The following is a 21508-nucleotide window of genomic DNA, read 5'->3' on the forward strand; positions in this document are numbered from 1 at the left end:
AAGTTTAATGCTAAGCTAGTAGATTGGAAATAAATATTGACCTTTTTTGCACTTGATATATGAAAAAAATTGTGATATAGATCTTGAGAGTTTTTACATATATATATAAGGAATAATGTCAATTTCTGAAATTGCACATAAATTACCGTCTTGTCGTAGAATATAAGATGGGACTTTAAGAGGTGGGGGTTATAGATTAAAAAAAAATTTAATTAGTATGCATAGTCTACCAAAAGACACTGGTCACGAGTTCATCATTACCAAAATATGTACTGAATTTTTTTTTACAAAATTTCAAATGACTTTTTTAAGATTTGGTAGCTGTTTGAAAATATATATCAACCAAATTAATACATTGCAATATTTGAATTAGTAATTAAGTTCCAAGTCTCAACTACTTGTATCATAAATTAAAAGTTCTGAATCTTCATGATATAATCTACAAGTATCTAGGGGTATCAAAATTGACGATACATTGGGTAAATCAGAAACTGTAATATCATGAAGATTCAGAACTTTTTGATTGAATAATCCTTCTGCCACAAAATAAGATATTATATAGCTTTATTTTAAGTCGGCATGTCAATATAACAAAGAAACAAATGTAGTCCCTGCCCAACCCTTTGAATTGACATAATTTTTCTCAACTGAATGGGGTTAAGTAATAGATGCATATGTTTGGACCAATGGGATCAGTATTAAACCAGTACATACTACTTAGTCCCCTACCGACGAAGTCGAGGGGGACTTTAGGTTTGCCCCAGTCTGTCTGTCAAGCTGCCATTACAAGCGCTAGAGCACTAGCATTCCAACAATATCTTTCACTGTCTATAGCCAGGTACCCCTTTTACACTTGGGTGGATCCATATGCATGGATGAAGGCTGTGCCTGTCCACTTCTCTAAATAGAAAGGGGTACCAAACTTTTGGCAAGAAAAAAATGCCAGCTCTCTTAAAATCAGAATCTGAGCATTATGGACCATGCAATGATCATTAAAACAGTACAAAATGGGTTGGTGGGGGTGTGTGAAATACCAACACAGCACACAACACGTACAGCAATTTAATCAGATTTTTCAACTATGCACAAGAGATAAAAAGACACTGGTCGCGAGTTCATCACTTTTCATCATGTGCTTATGTTTTCTGGTATGCGGTGTTATTTAGCCAAAGAGACTTGAGTGAATTAATCTTTGGTTTCCCCGTCTGCATGATAAATGATTGTAAAATTTCTTTTTGGTGAATTTCTTGTGATAAAAAAGTAGTGACAGTCTAAACTGTACCAAAGTCAAAAATGTCAAACGTTTACATTATCCAGAAGCCTACTGTTTGCAAAATAACGAATAGTGTAATACCTCAGAGCCTAACATATGGTTAGACATCGAGTATGAATAAAATAATGTTGCATCAATCACCAATAATATTATGTAGAAGGATATTTTACAAATCATTCCGGTATATATTCTTTTGAAAACACTTTGTACATATTTCATGATAATTTTGTGATTTGGCTCTGTCCTCCTCTTCATTTACTGCACAAATGTAATCTCAATTTTTATTCATCATAAAACATGGTATATACACTTAACTTTGCAGTTTTTTTTGGGGGGGGTGGGGGGATTCTGTTCTGACAAATAAAATAATGTTATACATGAGTGTAAATTCTTTTTATTAAAGTTCAATGTTTTACAATCTTGCAATTCTTTTCTGGAACACATTGTCTTTATGCCTTGTAGTTTGAACACTTATTCAAAGATTGTAAATATCAACCCTTATTTTTAATGTTGAATTTAAAGGATAGTATTTCAAAACATTACAGGTGAAAACACAACCTGTCAAACAACAATCTCTCTCTCTCTCTCTCTCTCTCTCTCTCTCAAATTCTTTTGATTCAGCTAGTTTTCATTTTTCCTCACACTAAGACAAAGTTTTAATACATATTTATTTTCACAAGATGCTCACACTGAATATGAAGATCTCAACAATAGCACAAGATTTAAGATTCATATTTAATATACTTCTATTATACCGGTAAGTGTGTAATGTATAAGTGTTTACTATCTAACAAGTGATTTGACAACAACCCCAACAAAAGAACACAGTAACAACATTAAAACATAGCAGCATTTGAAACAATATAGTAAACAGTTTTGAATACTGAACAATTTTTCTCAGTGTAGATATTCCACACCAAAGAGCACTGCCTGTTTAGGATTGAAATGAAACAGGATACCAGGTATCTGGTCTCAAATCATAGGACAAGAATGAATTCTGTGAATGACTGAAGTGAGGGTACTCATTGGCATGATACTCCGGGGATATGTTATTGTAGCCAGTGGTTTTTATACAGTTAAAGTCTGACACTGCTGAGGCCACAGCCAGGGGAAAGGTCTGAGATTTTTGAGTCACTGGGGAACTTGTGACATGGGTCAGGCTACTGCAGACACCAGGGTCAAAGCTTCCCTCCATTCCAAAAGGGGAGACGAGTTTCTCTGTGGGTGATACTGATGAGGGAGGAGTCATGTTGAAACTCTCGGATGCCGTGGAGACAGTCAGGTGACTAGCGGAGGTATAAGAGGGGAGAACAGAACCTTTGGCATTCACTGAAATCTGGGGGATGTTTAGGGTTAGTTGTTCCTTCAGTCCATCATTTCCTGGTGGTGTTAGCATGTTTATGGCTGTACTGTCCACAGGAAAAGTTCTGGAGCTATTGCTGCTTCGAATGACTGATTCTCGTTTTGCATGAAGAGTTCGTAAAAGATTAGATGCAGGGTGTATTTCAGTTTCTGAACCTGTCCATTGAATCTGAGATTGTTGTTTATTCAGAGAATTGGACACAACGTTACTTGTAATGACGTTGCTCATTGTTGCAGAAACCGACTTGATGTCATGGTTAGTGAGCTGAGACAGATTTGGCAAATGTTTGTTCATTACATCCTCTAAGAATTTTACAGAGGACATATTGCAATTGCCATTTTGATCAACACCACTAGATGATTGCCAACAGTTTTTTCTTTGTATGTTTGTCAGGGTGTCTTGTCTGGTATTGGGTGATCTCAGAGACAGATCCTCCGGTGCAGGCATGCTGTAGTCTTCCAAACATTTTGGTGACTCTGAATGAGAATGGTAGCCATTGAGAGGAGGAGAAACACTATCATTATCATGCATCAAACTTGCACAAGATAAGCGTCTGTGTAAACTATCACTACTGTTGGATATTTCTTGTCCAAAACTGTCTGGGAATATCAAGCTTTCACTGTCTATGCTCCCTCTCTGTCTTTTTCTTGGCTTATCCATTTTTCTCCGAGAATTTTTATAAAGCACTTTGCTACAGTTCATCTTCATCTTCAAGGTAGATGTTGAATTTGATGTCGCCAAGACTTCCTCGTCTTGAGAAACAAAGGTAGGGGGAGATTTATGATCAATCCTTGGAGAGACTTGGAGTTCCTCAATCTCTGAACCATTGCTCAAAGGCCTTTTCTTCCTACAAGGTTCATCATGGGATTCAGGTGAGGGATGGGATTCCATTTTGACACTGCCTGGACTAGTGGTATGCCTGCTTTCTTCTTGGTCTTTAATTTGATCTATAAAACAAAGGATGAAAGAAATAACTACATATACATGTAATCATGGTGGGCTTTTTTCCCTTCAATTTGGAAAGCATGTAGATTTAGGGAGAGGAGAGGAAAAATAGGAAAAAGTTTGACTGCCTGAAGTCATTTTTTAGAATACCTCTTGTGATGCTCAGATCATTATGTGAAGATGTCTGGTCCATCTCTAATTTGATTGAATTTGGAAGTTGACAGATGTCCATAGCACAGTTTTCATATTCCACTCCACTAAAAACAAAATTGTATACATAAATGGTTTGAATCTTTTCAACAATAAATAATGCTTTGATCAATAAACACTTAATTCAATGTATAACAGCATTTTGTATTATTTCGAATCTATATTATTTAACCCTGTCTATCTTTCAGTAAGTACAGTATTATGTAATTACATAAAATTTGCAATTTCATTTAACACCATTCTTAGTATTCCTTAAACTTAAAGCCAATTAAAATTAATTGATAGATTATCATCCCCGCCTGCCCCTTTAAAAAGGGCCTGCCCCGATTTTTTTTTTTATTTTCGCAAAAATTACGATTTCAAACAAATTTGCTTCCCAGTGACATGAGTGAATGATTAAAGTCGCAGAATATTGGTTTTATATTTTCTACCAAGGATTCTTTGAATGTTATAACTTGATTAATACTTTGTGTGATGCCTTTTGTCATTATTATTTTTTTCTTTTTGGAAAATAAAATTTTAAAAATAAAATCCTCCCACCTGCCCCATATTCTTTTGTGACCCTGGATGATAATCTACTAATTAAGTTGAATTGGCCTTATATTGTGTATCATATCAAATTTAAACAGAGCACCACCCATCAATATCCATGGATGTAGGACAATGTAAATATCTGTATAAAGATTTGTGTATTGTCAGTGTTACCTATAATGATATAGACAATATGATTGCTGTATTGTCAGTGTTACCTATAATGATATAGACAATAAGATTTGTGTATTGTCAGTGTTACCTAAGGATATAGACAATGTAAATATCTGTATAAAGATTTGTGTATTGTCAGTGTTACCTATAATGATATAGACAATAAGATTTGTGTATTGTCAGTGTTACCTATAATGATATAGACAATAAGATTTGTGTATTGTCAGTGTTACCTATAATGATATAGACAATAAGATTTGTGTATTGTCAGTGTTACCTATAATGATATAGACAATAAGATTTGTGTATTGTCAGTGTTACCTATAATGATATAGACAATAAGATTTGTGTATTGTCAGTGTTACCTATAATGATATAGACAATATGATTTGTGTATTGTCAGTATCTGAAGTGTTACCTATAATGATATAGACAATATGATTTGTGTATTGTCAGTATCTGAAGTGTTACCTATAATGATATAGACAATATGATTTGTGTATTGTCAGTATCTGAAGTGTTACCTAAGGATATAGACAATGGTGAGAACAGTATGAACATCAGATGTTTTGGAGCTGTAGAGAGTGCTAGCACAAATCTGGGCCCATACATATCCTCCTTTCTTGTTTATCATTCTGAAGTAGTCTGACAAAACTTGTCCCTTTGTTGTTACTGGAAAAAAAAAGGTTGAAGAGTACACGTTCACAAACTTTTCATACCATTTATAGATCTAAAATTTATTTTTAAAAAATATGTATAAATTAATTAATGTACATTATCTATTAATTTTTCTTGGACATTTTGTACATTTGGTATTTTAAGTTAGAAGCATCCCTTACAATCTTTGTGTGTTTTCCTCATCTGTTGAAGGTCACCAGGGTGGCAGAGGTCATAGATTGATTTACCAATGGTGTCATCCGAGGACCAGTCACTCAGCTCAGAGATCCTACAGTTATTGAGAAAGGTAAATAATGATATTTTAACCATTGCAAAGTCTAAAGGTGTACAAAGGAGATCAATGCATGATACAGCAAGTATACATCATATACCATTTTCTGCCATAAAAAATTGAAGTACAGGTGTTGTTGTTTTTTTGGGGTTTTTTTTGCAGTTTTCTACAAAGACTTACAAAGTATCACAATATATAATACTGAAGTCAGGATTAAGCCTCATGATGAACGTGTCGCTCTCTATACGCAGCTCTGTGATGGTAGGGGGAGGGAGAGCCACAGCCATTCCCACCATTCCCATAATGTGAGATTGTAATTTCCTGTTGACACCAAAACATGACTGTTGTCGAATATGTCCAGTGATGTACACCACCTGATGGAAGAAGATTTGTATCTTGAATGTGGTAATTCATGTAGAAATTGTTCTTTGGGTTTTCACAATGGCTCTTCCCACAAAAGCTTAATATGGGATTGTTTGTAAAAATCCCCCTAACTACTTAGCCAATTTCAATCAAACTTGGTACAGAGATTCCTTTGGTAAAGGGGGCTTATGTTTGTTCAAATGAAGGACTGTGCTCATATCCATGGGATCATAATTGGGAAATAGTGAAAATATAGATTGGGTGTTCGAAAATTTTTATCAAATACCACTGAACTATAAAAGCACGATTTCCCCTGAAAGCTTCCTTATATAGTGTAGATTCAAATTTTTTTTCTTCCAAACACTGGTCATCTAAACCAGGATAGGGCCACAATATGGATTTGAATTTAACTGAAATATTATAAGGAAAAAATCTTCTCAAAGATTTTAAAGGTGCAATGTGTCAAATTAATATGCAAACATTTTCATGGAATAGAAATTGAGGTTTGTTAAAATCATGATCTCCGGGGCTAGGACAGGTCCACAAAAGGGTTCAAAGCTTTCATATTTCACACGTATTCCTTATGACACAACCTTTCTTTGGGTACCAAAGTTGTTTTTTTTTTTTTTTTTATCTCATAACCTTGACCTTGGGGTTTAACCTAATTTTGAAAAACTCTAACCTTGGACATTTCAACTTTGCTGCCATACACGGGCATCAGTGTTTCACAAAATCATCATTTTATTTAAATATTCCTTTAAGAACCAAACGGACAACGTTAGTCTGATTAATATGGTCTTTATGTTAAGTAGATTCAATTTCATTTATTCTTGATATGGAACTAGAGCCTTAGTGGTTCCACAAAAGGACTTAAAGATTTACACTCTTAGTGTCTCAAAATTTATCCTTGTATGTGCAAGAGAACTCAAGTGAATGTTGTAACCCATATCAAGCTGTGGTGTTTATTTTAGTATATTTTTTTTTCATTATCTGATATTATTATGCTTTTTTTTTCTTCTATTATTTATTTGCATTAAATGTGAATAATTTAATTCATTTGATTTCAAAGTGATTCAATGTCAAAGATTTTTTTTAAAGAAAAAAAAGTAAATTAATTACAGTTTCATCATGCTTTTATGAATTATGGATACGTAAATACATGTATTTGATTTATGAAGTATTTACTGTCGTATTTCCTTGTTTTCAGTAGTAAAAAAAGCACTGTAATTATAATGAGCTATTTTAAAATAGCTAAGCCTAGATATGAAAAACTTTTACAAATTTGATTTGATAATCAACTTTTTTAAAACATGTCGAAATGAAATGTATTTTGATGTATCCAGACAAGTTTGGCAAGTAATTTTTTGTCCCCCCCCCCCCCCCCAATTTTATAGATCTGATAAAAAGATTATTCAATTTTTTCTTTTCAAGTATGAGATTATTTATATTCTTTAGTACACAAAATACCACCCCACCCCCCAATTTTAAAAATCTGATAAAAAGATTATTCTACTTTTTCTTTTAGAGTATGAGATTATGAGAATTTAATGGTGATCTTTAATTTTTATTGGTAATTTGAACTTCAGATATATTGTTAAAATCATGAACATTTACAATTCTTTTATATATATATATATATATATATATATATACAGTATATATATATATATATATATATATATATATATATATATATATATACATGTATATATATATATATATATGCAGAAAAAAATCTTTAGGATATTGGATACCCAAAAAATTTTGTAATAGAATTTTGTAAAACTATTTGCAAATGTTTAAGTATTTCTAAAAACACATATTTACCACAAAATTTTCTTATGAATTAAACCACCTTTATTTTACTTAAAATTCAATGGAAAAACGTTACCCCAAAAATATAATTTTTAAGTCTTTTTATTGGTGCATTTCATGTATTAAGGACCGATTAATATTGTTGTTTGATCAAATAATAGAGAATCCCATGTAAACACAGCAAAATCCTACTGCATTAGCTGTTTCCAAAATCTTGGGTACCCTATGATTGTTTTATATCGAGGATATGCTTCACTGAACTTGGATCTCATACCCTGTATCCAGATGTCCTAATGTGTACACCCCGTTTTGTTAAAGTTGACTTCATACGAAGACAAAATGTCCTTTTTAATCCTTTTTCTGCATTTGGAGCCATGAAATTTGCTGAAAATAAAATAATGCATTTCAATTGATAATTTCATGTATTTCTGCAGTATGGCAGTCATAGTTACCATTTTAAATAAATTACATGTATTATGTATTAAATCACTACTTTTAAGTGTACAATTTATCAAATTATGCATCAAATTTAAAAAGAACAAAGGACACACCTCTATTTTAGTCCCATCTTTACCCACAGTTCTAATTCTTTAAAATTTCTATCAATTTACCTGATTTTTAAGAATATGAAATGATTTGGGGTTATTCTAATGATGTCATATACATGTACTTAGTTTTAAAAACAGATCAGATCAGCAGTTTTGTAATCATTTGAAAAGTAAAAATTCACCATATGTTATGAAGAATCTGTCTACAAAATATTACCTCATAGCCCCTAGTCTGTTGTAAATATATGGCCTGCTCATTTCTGATTACAGTAAAATACACTTAATAACGAACACCCTTATAATGAATTCACACTCATAGTGAAAGGATATTTATATAATTCCCCTACGAGAAGAAAATAACTTCTGTTCAATATGACAAAGTTTGGTTATAACGAATTGTTTTTCATTGTCCACTACCATGTTTTACTGTATTGTTAATTTTATCATAACATTTATCATTATTCATTGGAATAACGATTTTCTGTATTATATATTCTATCTAGCCTGAGGACTCACAGCGTTCTGGGGTGGGAGGAGTTGATGGCCTTGGAGTAGAGGGCGCTGAGCCACCATCGGACTGCGAGTCTGGAGATGGAACATCCGACACAGACCCAGCTAGAAAAAAAAAATACAACATTCACAGATACTATAATGTGACAGGTTGGCTGTTTATATAAATTACCTAGCATATTGTAAATGACAATTGGTATTTTAAAGACAGAGAGAAAATAGATTATGTTTATTTCTCTGTTTTTCACTGTATACTTTTCCATTGATTTTGCTCATTACTCGGAAACGAGTGCCAGAAATAAAACCTTTTTTCTGAGGTTGATGTCAAAGTCATGCATTTAAGGTGCACAGGCAATTTCATTAACAAAAATCTTATATCTAAAATTGCTAAGCTAAAATTATTTAAAGATCATAAATTTTCCTCTTTTGTCACTTTATTAATTGAGTTAATTACATTATGCATGCTTGATAAAATACTTTGGTTTAGATTAGAATTTTTCCTTCAGATATGACTTGAATAAAGGAGTTGTAAATCAAACTGAAATGAGATGACTAACTAAATTATTAAGTGACTTGTTAGAATCTGTATGACAGTTATTTAGACTTTTATGACTTGTAAATCTGTCGTTTAAACCAATGATCATTAGCTTAAACATGCTTGATTTCATTTTGGATAATATTTATGAAAATAATCTGGGACAGCCAAGTAATTACTGTTCAGACATTGTATTGCAACTTGCATTTTTTAATCTAAAGTGCTCCATGCAATTTTTTTTAGAATATATATAAAGCTAATTGTATTCATTCACTCTGAATAGCAACACCAGAATTTTCATGATCTTGGATAGCTCTTTAGCAATGATATAAAACAGTTTTGAATAATTAATACAGAAATCAAAAAGAGTTGTCAGTGATTTAACGATTCCCGGGAACTATCTGAACATTTTATAACATTGTTTCCTTATTCAATGCTGTAAATATTTACGGAACCATTTAATGCACTCAGAGAGTGCAGGACTGTCTATATATCAATGATATATCTGTCAATTATGATATAAACTTTAATTACTGGTAACAAAAATAAATTTTAAAGATTTTCCTACATGCACAGGTGATCCATATGTACTAATCAACCTACAAATGTTACACAAAACCTCTTGATTTTGATATCGATTTTGTAATGACTTGTACATGTGGTGTACGGTGAGATTTTGTACAAATTTTTATTTCTGTATGTGTTATAACACAGAAATACAAGTTACACACATGTACAAATTTGACTTAATGTACGAGTTTTAACTTTAAAAAAATCAAAAACTAGTTCAAATACATTTCAATCATATATAATGAATGATTGATATTAAGTAATTAATTGATTTGATAATACATTTTTTATATCTTTTTTAATTTTTACTATTATTTTGATATTGATAACTAATCAAAGACAGACAAAGAAATTGATACACATATTACAGAATTAAATAAATGAATAAATGAAAGGTTTTAGAAACATTTTTTCACTAATTTCAATGTGCATTTGAAAATTATTCAGAAATGTATAAGCATAAAAACTTCATCACCATAAAAACTGAAAGGACACCTTCACATTTCCTAACTGGTTACATCAAACAAACAGGCTATTGCTTGATCTGACAATATGTGCACCTATTCCTTTTCTTTGGCTTCATTATTGGCAAACAATATGAGGTTTTAAAATGATAAAGCTGGTCTCAGTTGTAGACATAAATCATGAAGGTGGCATAATGATCGAGATAAGTATTGTAAGTTAGGGAGGTGTCCCTGCGCAAATCAGAATGCAACCTACAATCAGTCACATGCTTGCTGATTATGTATTATAAATCAATATATGTAAAGGTATTCAAGATATTTTCTATCATCTTTCACTGTCCTTGATTACTGGATTAAATTTAGCAATGAATTAATTTAGTTACCTATCTCATGATTCTGTACAAGTTGAAATGATTTTTAAACAAGGTCTATATAAATTATAATTTGTACAGATTAAATGTGTATTGGTATTATTAGACCAGTATTTTACGTTGTACAAGGTATAACATGTACCCAAAAATTGTACAAACCAATCGCGGTAGCTCAGTGGTAGAGCGTTCGCTTCATAACCGGGAGGTTGGGAGTTCGAGTCCTACCTGTGCCATGGTCGCTTCAAACCTAAGACGTAAACATAGGTAGTAATTGCTCCTTCTCCAAATGCTTAGCATTCAGAAGTGAGAATCACAGGTCTTTTTGATATGACGGAGGTCCCGTGTCACAGCAGGCATTGGCACGTTAAAGAACCCTCACTGCTACATGTATGAACCATGAGCACTAAACATTGATCTAAATTTGTGGTACTTCACCAACAGCTGGTGATGTTTCAATAAAAGTGAAAAAAAAATTGACTGGACGTAAAACAAGCAAATTAAATTTAACAAACAAAAATTGTTCAAGGTATAATTTGTACAAAATTACAACTTGTACTTGGCAAATAAAGTCTTACAGCAAAAGGACTAAGCTTGAAATTTTAAACTATTTAATTTGCATAATTTAAATGACATTAGACAAATTCAGTGCAGGAAGTGAAATAATTTAAGTGCTGAAAAATCTGCATTTTTCTTTATTATCTACAAAAAAAAGTTGGTTGACAAAAGCCATATCCCATTCTGATATACACATCTGTCACTTAACCTACCATGATGTAGCCTTGAAAGTGCAGTTTTCACTTTAAAAACGTGATTATGATATAAATCAGAAAGAACATTTATGAATGAGTAAAATTTTTCGGTCAAGTCCAACAAGACAATGCATCCTACATGTAATATGCGAGATGAAACATTGCTTTAAGCTTTTAGGACATCCAACTTTTACAATAAATCATAAACAACTGGGTTAGTATCAAACTTTTCCTGCATTTGAATAGCTGGTAATGCCCAATTTATCTAGAAAATTCTTAGCAAGAAGGAAGAACTGAAACATTGAGGCACTTGTATTGTTTTTTGTTGGAGTATGATTTTATTTATTAGCTCAGGTAATTGTAGATCTTTTTGAGAAAATTCATGTTTAATGTAAGTATTGTATCCGTTCTTGAGCACTTACAGTGAGGGGTTCCCAGGCCTAGTTGTTCCAGCAATTCTTGGTGATCTTGTACATGAACATAATCAAAAAAACTACTGCCAGTCATCTCAACCTAAAGAATAGGAAAGCATTTCATGAAAGAGCATTCTCAAGTAATGCAAGGCTCCGTAACAAACAATATAGGTAATGTTATTAAAAGTGGTTTCAGTCTTTGAACCTATATGTACATCATGGAGAAAGAGACAGGCAGGCACAGAGAGAGAGAGAGAAAGAGAGAGAGAGATGACCAGAGGACATGTAGGAGATATTGAATGCAATCAGTGTATGACTTCTGTATGAACATGCAAAGGTTGACAAAAAGATTATGTCTGCTTGGAGGCATTCTCTGCAAAATGCTCCGACTCAGCATGATGCTGAATCAGCCATGACAGGCCAGCAATTGACTTGTGACAAATACAAAGTCGATAGCAAAACCACAACCCAAACAGAATAGAGACAAATTAATTTAACCCTATCAGAAGTATGGTAATTGCATTGTAACTTGTAGTTTCAGTGTTTTTCTGAGTTCACTTTATTAATTATAAAGCTTTTTTCAGCTAGGATAATACATTTGCTTCTATAGCAAGATTTGGGCAAGTTACTTCTTAAATGGAAAGTGCAACGCCCATTGTGGTGCTTTAAAAGATGTTGTCAGAGTTGAAGGTCTAAAAATGTCACTGTCAGATCGTCTAGTCGGAATTGCCACACTGGCTGACAGAACGAACAAAGTGGCTCTGCAGGGCCAAATGGCAAAATACAGAAAACATGACAAGAGCACTTGTTATGTGTAAATAGGCCGACAAAGAGTAGATTATTGCGTTCATTAACATTCTTTTATGTCATAAATGCGATTTATTTTGTGGAAAATTAACTGTTTGATATCTATCTCTTTCACAATAAATGTCTTCAAGTAGATTAAATCGCAAGTATATTACATAAGTGAGGCATGAACAATATGTTTCATGTTATGATAATAGTGCAAAAGTGAAAAATAATGTCTCCTTAACAAAAGTTACAAAAGGCAGCAAAAATGATGCTTTTATCAGATAAACCAAAAAAAAACTTCTGTGACAGATAGACATGCAAAGCTTTGTATGCCTTTTACCTGTGAAAGCCCGAGGTAGATGGACACGGTCTCCGATATGTACAGAAACCTCCCATCATTAGAAAGGATGAATGCAAAGCCATCCACAGACTGAAAAACACCAAAAGTTTACATTTTTATACAGAATTTTGTATTTTTAAACATAATTTGTTTTCTTTTAATAAATATTCTTGCAATTTTCAAAAAAATAAGAAATAAGCAGTAATAAAAAAAAGAAAGACTACATATAGTTGTGGAATGTAGTGTTCCGTGTGGACTGCCAAAGCATATATTTTCATAGTTTTTTCCCCCCAGATATATAACTAAGAATTCAGGGCTTAATTCAGAATCAGTATACCGGTAGGTTTATTAAAGACAAATGTTATACAGTATAAATGTAACATTTTTCACTATTCAGATGTTTCCTTTCTTTGGGAAAATAAATCGGACAATCTTCGTTTAATTTACAGTCATTCTTCTTCATAGAACAGCATGGTTTTAGTTGACCAATCAACAGAGCTACGCTACTTTTTTCCATTATTGTCTTGTTTAGTGACTCGGCATACGAATTAACACTTAATTAAAAGGTTGAGTCAGGGCTCAACACAGAATCTTTTTTCCATGGCTATTGTTACAACAAAGATTTGCTGGCATTATGAGAGAATTAACCTTGATCATGCTATGGATAATCTGTCAGGAAATTGAGTGCCTCGCATTCAATGCATTTCTAGTTTGGTAAAATTGAAAAAGAGAGTTTGGGATGGGTTTTTTACCGTTTGGTTACATATAGATCTTTTTGAAGAGTGGATCTTTGTACATAATCATGCAGTTTGTAAAGAAGGAAAATTTATTTCATTTTATATGTTCTCCCCTTGTATTAAAAAAAAAAAAAAAAAAAAAGGAAGAGCAGAGGAAAATTATTCAATACTTTATAGGATATATATATAATATGAAATAAATTTTGTATTTTCCATTTCAAAATAAGAATTCGTTATATGGATTTGCATGCTTGAAAAAAATGTTAAACTACATGTAGGTTTCTTATAACTGTATAATTATAAAAAGTATTTTGCAATGATTGAACTTTTTGCCCTGCTTTTGTGTAAAAGTTCAACTGATCATTTACCCAATTTATCTTGTATTGTCATAAGGAAATAAGACCCATTAAATGTAATAATTTTCAAAGTTCTGATATATTAATTGGTGTACTTGCGTAACCTTCCAAGCTTGCACCTTTGATGTATTTTAGTGTTTTTGATTTGAATAAGTAACCTTCTTTTTTCACAATGAGGAAGGGATGATTTAGGTGCACTTTTGAGTTATAAATCCATGTATGGATGTATTTGACATGTAGACTTTCATTGAAAATCAGTCACCAAAATAATTTTTATGTGATTGAGGAATTGGGAATTAATGGCTCACACCATTTGCAAATTCAGTGTAATCAGGAAATATTTCCAAAGTGAAGAAAACTACTAAGTTTTGTAAGACCCCTGTTAAACAATGTATGTTGTTTTCTTGGCTACAAAAATTTACTTTTTTGTCAAAGGATGAATTGATTAACTTACCATGATGAGTTTTCAGGATGGCATTGTCAATTAATTCATAATCATTCAAATTAATTGTCTAGCCATTAACATTTTTGCATAATATTTTGCATCTGATGAGTTTCCATTGGGTTTCGTGGACTTCAAAGATAGGGCAAAAATAGGATGTTGCCATAAATTGTTACAGCGAAGTAAGGCAATTAACGTAAAGGTTACCATTAAAGCTAACAATATGAACAATGTTAAATATAATTAATGAATTATTGCATGATGATTACCAGGAAATTTGATGATTTATTGCCAAACAAACCATATCATTAGCTAAAGATAGGGTTTTGATCTGATGCAGTGGTGAAATTCATTATGAAGGTGTCTCTCAAACCAGCAGATATTTGATCTTCTTTCATACCTATGTCAGTTTTTTAACATATTCACCTGTAATATTATTCTAAAATGTTATACTATGGTTTTATAGATACTTCAGGTGTTCTCAAAGATAAAATTGCCCACATGCTTTCAAACTCTTGTGTTCTTCTAAAATGTATAACAAATAACGGGCTCAGATTAGAAAAATGCCGTATTAAGCGTTCATGTTGCACTATTTCTTTAATGTCTTAAATGACTAGCTCCTCCCCAATTTTTTTAATTCACTGTGTACAAATATTTGTTTCCAATGTCCTTAGATGATTTGCTCGAGATAGAACTGACTGCATTATGAAATTTTGATGAAATGTAGGTATATATTATCATGAACTGAAATTAAACCGATCTTTAAAACATCATGCGGAATTACGTATGGATAAAATACTTATATATTAAATGTGTATTGCACATGTAGTGAGAATTATTTAAGGAATAAATTTCATTTTTGAAATTGCGTGAGGGTATGAACCACAACTGCTTCACACCGGCCTACTTCATGAAGCACGTCAGCACTTCATGACAAGTTCACTGGCATGAAGCATTGCAGATCATACCCTCGTGTATTTTATTATTAATTTCATTATTTATTATTATTATACATTTATATAGCGCTTTATCTAATTAAGACAATTACCCTAAAGCGCTTTACATGTAAAACAATAAAAACAAATTAAAACAAAGAACAATAAATACATAGAAAAAGGCATAAAATAATACTAAAACTGAGGTGGTTTTTCTTTCAAAAATGAAATTATACATTCTTCTTTCATTTCTGTTGGAATTCCCTAGCGTTAAAATAGACATACTTTATTCATCAAGATTCATATGTGCATTCATGAGGAAATGGATATCATTACAATTTGTAAAGATATCAAAGGCAAAAACATTGGAACTTAAATATTTTGAATTAATATCACAGAAATAGGTATATGTGATAATTTGCTCAGACCATTACTGTAAAGTATATTTTGTACCATGCCTTTTACTTGCAATTCAGAGAATGCCAGTTTACAATTCAGAGATTAAATTACCAAGGCCTTGGTTAAAAATGCCTGCATTTGTTCATTTCTTTGCTCCATAATCAATGTGCTGATCTTTGATGTATTAATCTTGTGCAGGATAGGGTGTAATATATATCAGTTGTAAAACCCATCTCAAATAAATGTGCCACGGAAACACAATGCCCTTAAGTGTGGCTCCATGATATTGTAGAAAATTTGACCTTGACCTTGGAGAATGACAGGGAGGTTTAGTAGTCACATTACAATGAACTTGCATTTTGTCTAAACCTTGTATAGTTAAAATATTATGATCAAGGTCAAAGTTTAGGACAGACAGAGAGAGACAAACCAAAAACAATATGCCTTCCCAATGTATGATTTCAGGGGAAGAAAAATACCTGAAGTATATGGGTCCCTTGATGACTATCAAAAATGTCCATGGCAATGTTAGACACATTTCTTCGTCTACCAGACCCTGTAAAAATACATATAAACAAATTTACATCCCTTATTTGGATGCATGACTGATGAAAAGAAATAGCATTACAAAAAGTCAGATATTCTGTACTTGTTGATCTGTAAAACTGCCATGTGATGCTTTGTTGACTGCATTAACACTTTGTGTTAAGTACATGCATTATGAATGTTGGCTAGTTGAATTTTTTTTTATAAAAAAATTGATTTATTTTCTTAAGTGGAATAATTAACGCCCCTGACAAATTGTCGATTGCTAACGAATTTCCTTTAGATAATATGATGATTTCAATAATAAGTTGACATATGATTTGTTAAAATTAAAGGTTTTAAATACATTGCATGTGTGGTATAAAAACAGAAAGTAATTCGCCATAATTTATGGGGACTGGATTTAAAGGAATTTATTTTGATGGGGGTCTATTAATAAATCTTGATCAGAATTAGAAATTCTTGTTTCCACAATTTTCTGAGTGATGAACATGCAGATAAAACACTTTCTGTACATACGGCTTTGCTGCAAAATCGAGGGTAAAAACACTCAAAAACTAGCATTGGAAAGCAACCCAAAATGTAGAGATATCTTCAATAGGTCAGATGAAACTGATGAGGGTGAGAAAACATGAAGGGTCTGAAGCTGTTTAACATGGATAGGGTATCATCTCTGGTGTTACGCTTCATTTGATTCCGTTTGCTATCAAATTGAGTTAAAATTAAATTGTATCTGTAAGTATATAGTGCTTAAAACTCTTCCTCAGACTTGACATAAGTAATCAGAATTATAAGGGAGTTGTTTCTGTTTTGCACCGATTTCACTTTGATTTTGAATTCAAAATTTTAAGAAGATCTGTTCAATTATTTGATCTTCCCAGGTTTAGCGATGTTTATGTCACATTTTTTGGTTTGGTTGTTTTTTAAGGGAAAATCTTGTTTTCGTTTAGATGCGTTTGGTTCTTATAGAAAATATTGCATAGTTTTCTTGCCTAAAATGAAAACAATTATTAAATCAAATCTGTTCTTGACAAATAGAAACACTATATATTTTCCTCTCTCTGCCATCTTCAAAGTGATAAGTGATTCCAATAACTTGGCAGTTGTCATATCTTCCTGTTGATAATATTATATATTCCACCATATTTCTATTGGGAGGAAAGCCTGAAGTTGTTGTTTTTAATGGGAGGATGATGAATATCGCAGATAACACCTGGCTCTATAAGATATTTTATATCTATCCATTCATTTGATATTCTCTTGTCATTTTTAAAGAGGAGTTAAAGATAACAAGCCCTGAGGATTGTTCAAATTGTTAATTCCCATAATCACAGATGCATCTTGGAGTATATCATGTGACATTTTCTATCAGACAGATCATATATTTTATAGCTTCAAACTTTTTGTGCCTTTTTAAACCTGCCCTTCAATAAAATATGACTCAATTAATGACAGATTTGAATCTTTGGCAGCTGATATAAAGCTCTATTATGTTAAAATCCTAAAACTTGATTAATAGAGCTTCAGTCAAAAGTTTAATTAAAAAGTGAAACAAATCTAGGTTGTTCTTCAATTCGTGCCTAACACAGCCTAAAGTATCTGAAAATGACTATTTCTTTTGCATAAAATAATTTCACTAAAAAAAAATTTGCATGTGATTAAAGATAGCATGATTTATTTTTGCAACTGATTGTGTTGGATTTGGAGATGATTATCGATACTTGCAGGTGTGATTAATTAAGACTTCAAAGCAAATAATATATAAATGATTACTTTGTCAAGTCTGCAAAATTTAAAGATATAGATGTGTGAAGAAAAGGAAAAAAAATTTCCAGACTGAAAATGAATGATTCAAATTTCTTATAAGAATATGTTATATAATGACATTGTTTATACTTGTTCACTATGTTATGAAATGTTTGTAAACAGAGATGTGTTTTAAACTTCATTGCAGTGATGTAGGGCATGTTGATATAAGCAAGCCCCTTGTCAATATATATCAGTATATATTTAAAAAGTATATACATATCAAGGGAGTTAATATTATTGATATGAAACTGACATTTGATTTGGAATGATACTCAGATTCAAAGTTAAAAGGTGATCTTTAATTTTTCTAGTCATAACATGATATTTCAACCTAATGTCTAGATCTGACAAGAAAGTAAGAAAATATTGCAATCCAAAATTGTAGGTATTGGTGGCGATGAGAAGTTGTATAGTATTTAATTATTATCTTATTCCTCCATGACGAACTGCTTCTCCATTCATCTATTTGCTAGTGTTTAAAAATGGAAATCTGAATTTATTTTAGAGTTGTGATATACAATAATGCTAATTTACTGGTCATCATTCGTAAACAAGTTTTTTGTGATCAGAATATGTTTCTACATCAAACTTTTTTTCAGTTTATGCTTAAATGGTCATGGTTCAAGGTATTAAGTTATTAACACGCCATCTGCATTTAACACACCAACTTTTACACCTAGTGTGAACTTGAGCTATGCCCTCTACTACAAATTTGTAGCCCAATGAAGTTTTTTTTATTTACCAGTGGTCTTGACCTTTGCCAAATGAACTTTGTTCAGGGTCATTACACACTGTTCTTATATAGTGTCCAATCTATCAATTCAGGACACCTCCCACTTGGTCATTTTTCCTTCACCAGGATGCATGCTTGCTAATTAACAATCTTCTTCCCAAGTACAAACTTGTGATATCTATCCATTACAATATTATGGGACAATGACAAATCATTTCTGAATTCTTTTTATTAGTCCCCTTGACCTTGATTGATATATATTATCTAGTCTAAGCAATCTTTCTGAGAAGTATGAGCTTCTAATGTCTCTTCATTACAAAGTTTGTGGACCTGACACAAGATAATTTCTCCCTCTTATACCCTATACTTTTTCCCCCCTTACCCTATACAGGCACATAGAATAAATTCTTTTCCCATGAAAAGTAAGATATATTGGGTAGGTCCCCACCCCCCTGCCCCCCTCACTTTGTTATTGCAATACATGTATTGAATGGAAAGATTGAATTGATAAATTGAACCCATGTAGCAAAGGATGAAGCCACCTCCCCCCTTTAGGATTTTGAAATTTAAGGAAATAGCACAAAAATTCTAAAAACTGGTCCCCCACAGCTGCCCCCCCCCCCCCCCCCCCTTCTGCTTCATGTCTGCTATAGATGCTAAATGCTGAATGTGTTGAAGTGTCCAAGATGAAGATGGTAACACACAATTGACAAAATCAAATCGCAATAGGTCACTTGACTTGTAATTACTCAGATGACCTAAAACAAATGAGAATGTAAGAGTGTGAGGACTTTACTTAAGGGTAATATAATTTTGGGGGGTTAAACATTTCTTTACTTTAATACATTTTTGTACTGTAGAGTTTGACATGTATTACTCACCTTTTAGAGATTTGTTTCCTGTAAGATGATCCCTGTTCCACGGAGGATCCCCATTTCCAGAGAACTCCCGCAATTTAAGGTAGCTAATAGATAGTCGAATGATGGAGGCCTTGTCTAGCTGACTGGTTATGGCTGCAGGAAGTGGAAGCAATTTGGCCAACTCATAAAATTCATAATTTTCCTTTCCTCGCCTTGACCTGGCTGCATCTCGTGATTTCTCCTTTCTTAGTTCCAGGATGCTGTTTATTAGATAGACAAATTATAAGTAAAAGCAGTATGCCTTACATAACTTTAAATATCGTTTTAAAAGACGTAATTCTGGTGAGTGATTCTTGCATAAATAAGGATGACAGAATCAAAACAAAATTGTCTTGTTATTACCATTAACACCTATCATCACTTGAACAAGGGTATTAGAAATGATGCATAATCAAGCTTATGTAATACGTCTTTTAAAGGAATGAGTTGTAGAGCTTTAAAAGGTAATATCAGCCATCATCAAATTGCAATATACTTTCTTTTGCATTGCATGAAAGAAGTCCTAATAAAAAAACTGTGAGAGGAAGTAATCAGCCATCATCAAATTGCAATATACTTTCTTTTGCATTGCATGAAATAAGTCCTAGTAAAAAAACTGTGAGAGGAAGTAAATAGACAAACCAAGAACTCTGTGTGTAAAACATTTCCCAAAACTTGACCAAGTTCAACAACCTGTAATTTTTTTCAACATCAACGAAAATTAGAGAATTGTTGGGAATTAATAGCCTTGCCACATGCACATCTTCAAGTTGTTTACAAAGGTCTTTGCTTGAAAACTATAGTTAAAGTTTGGAAGTAGTTAAATTAATAATGTACTCACAGTGTAATACAGGTGACTCAATAACTCGAATTGCAAGGGACCTTGATAAAACTTTTGAGATTGAGATATCAAAGGTCAAGTCAGATCCGGATTTTAAAGGTTCGACCAGTATGGTTAAGATTTTATAGTATTTACAACATCTTGGGATTATTTTGATATGTTTTCCTTAATATTTTTTCAGGTAATATTGATTACATTTTCAACAACACAGAACTTTATCTTGCATGAATAAAAAGATTTTTTAAAGTTTATGATTGATTGATTTTATTTTGTTTAACGTCTCTCAAGAGAATTTTTCACTCATATGGAGACATCACCATTGCTGGTGAAGGGCTGCAAAATTTAGGCCTATGCTCAGCGTTAATGGCATTTAAGCAGACAGGGATCTTTATCGTGCCACACCTGCTGTGACATGGGGTCTCGGTTTTTGCAGTCTCATCCGAAGGACCACCCCATTTAGTCACCTCTTACGACAAGCAAGGGGTACTGTGGACCTATTCTAACCCGGATCCTCACAGGACTTAAAGTTTATATATTTATTTCTTCTTTTTTCATGCTAAAATAGTTTCTGCAGGAATATTTTCTCCAAATTACTGTCTCATTGTTCAAATCATAAATTTGATTATAGTCAGTTAATATATAAGAAAAACAAAGCACAGGGGTAGGGTTCAAATTGACCAATTAAACAATATTAACTATCTAACCTGAAAAGAAGCACAGATGGAAACACCTAATCAAAATGGCCAAACTAGACCCGGGCATTCACCGTTATTCAGGTACGATCGAAGCTGAAATAATTACATACTTGAATTTAATTGATTATGTATACATGCTACCACTACATTGAAAGATTGAGAGTGAAAAATTATGAAATTTGTTTTACAGGACCCAAATTT

General features: G+C 32.4%; 1 protein-coding gene and 1 long non-coding RNA gene across 5 annotated transcripts in view; one reads left to right on the top strand and one right to left on the bottom strand.

The window, feature by feature from the left end:
* The window catches only part of LOC125650157 (uncharacterized), a 53372-nt gene that overhangs the window by 778 nt on the left and 31086 nt on the right, over nt 1–21508 (top strand). The window contains exons 2-4 of one of the 2 annotated variants that reach the window (XR_007360905.2): nt 5367–5460; nt 5608–5850; nt 8675–8831. This is a non-coding gene — a long non-coding RNA (uncharacterized LOC125650157). Of the gene's footprint in view, nt 1–5359; nt 5461–5607; nt 5851–8674; nt 8832–21508 lie in introns of those variants that run through there. The other variant, XR_007360906.2, reaches the window with a different exon arrangement.
* The window catches only part of LOC125650155 (protein trachealess-like), a 50421-nt gene continuing 30564 nt past the window's right edge, over nt 1652–21508 (bottom strand). For all 3 annotated transcript variants that reach the window (XM_048878179.2, XM_048878180.2, XM_048878178.2), the window contains exons 2-12: nt 19754–19992; nt 16264–16340; nt 12916–13005; nt 11793–11883; nt 8688–8786; nt 7898–8007; nt 5626–5819; nt 5336–5442; nt 5021–5168; nt 3732–3838; nt 1652–3583 (exon numbers count right to left, since the gene is read on the bottom strand). In XM_048878179.2, the coding sequence (XP_048734136.2) occupies nt 2208–3583; nt 3732–3838; nt 5021–5168; nt 5336–5442; nt 5626–5819; nt 7898–8007; nt 8688–8786; nt 11793–11883; nt 12916–13005; nt 16264–16340; nt 19754–19992 (2638 nt within the window). In that variant the 3' untranslated portion in view covers nt 1652–2207. The remainder of the gene's footprint in view (nt 3584–3731; nt 3839–5020; nt 5169–5335; nt 5443–5625; nt 5820–7897; nt 8008–8687; nt 8787–11792; nt 11884–12915; nt 13006–16263; nt 16341–19753; nt 19993–21508) is intronic.

The sequence above is a fragment of the Ostrea edulis genome, chromosome 5 (genome assembly GCF_947568905.1).
Source record: "Ostrea edulis chromosome 5, xbOstEdul1.1, whole genome shotgun sequence".
NCBI lineage: Eukaryota > Metazoa > Mollusca > Bivalvia > Ostreida > Ostreidae > Ostrea > Ostrea edulis.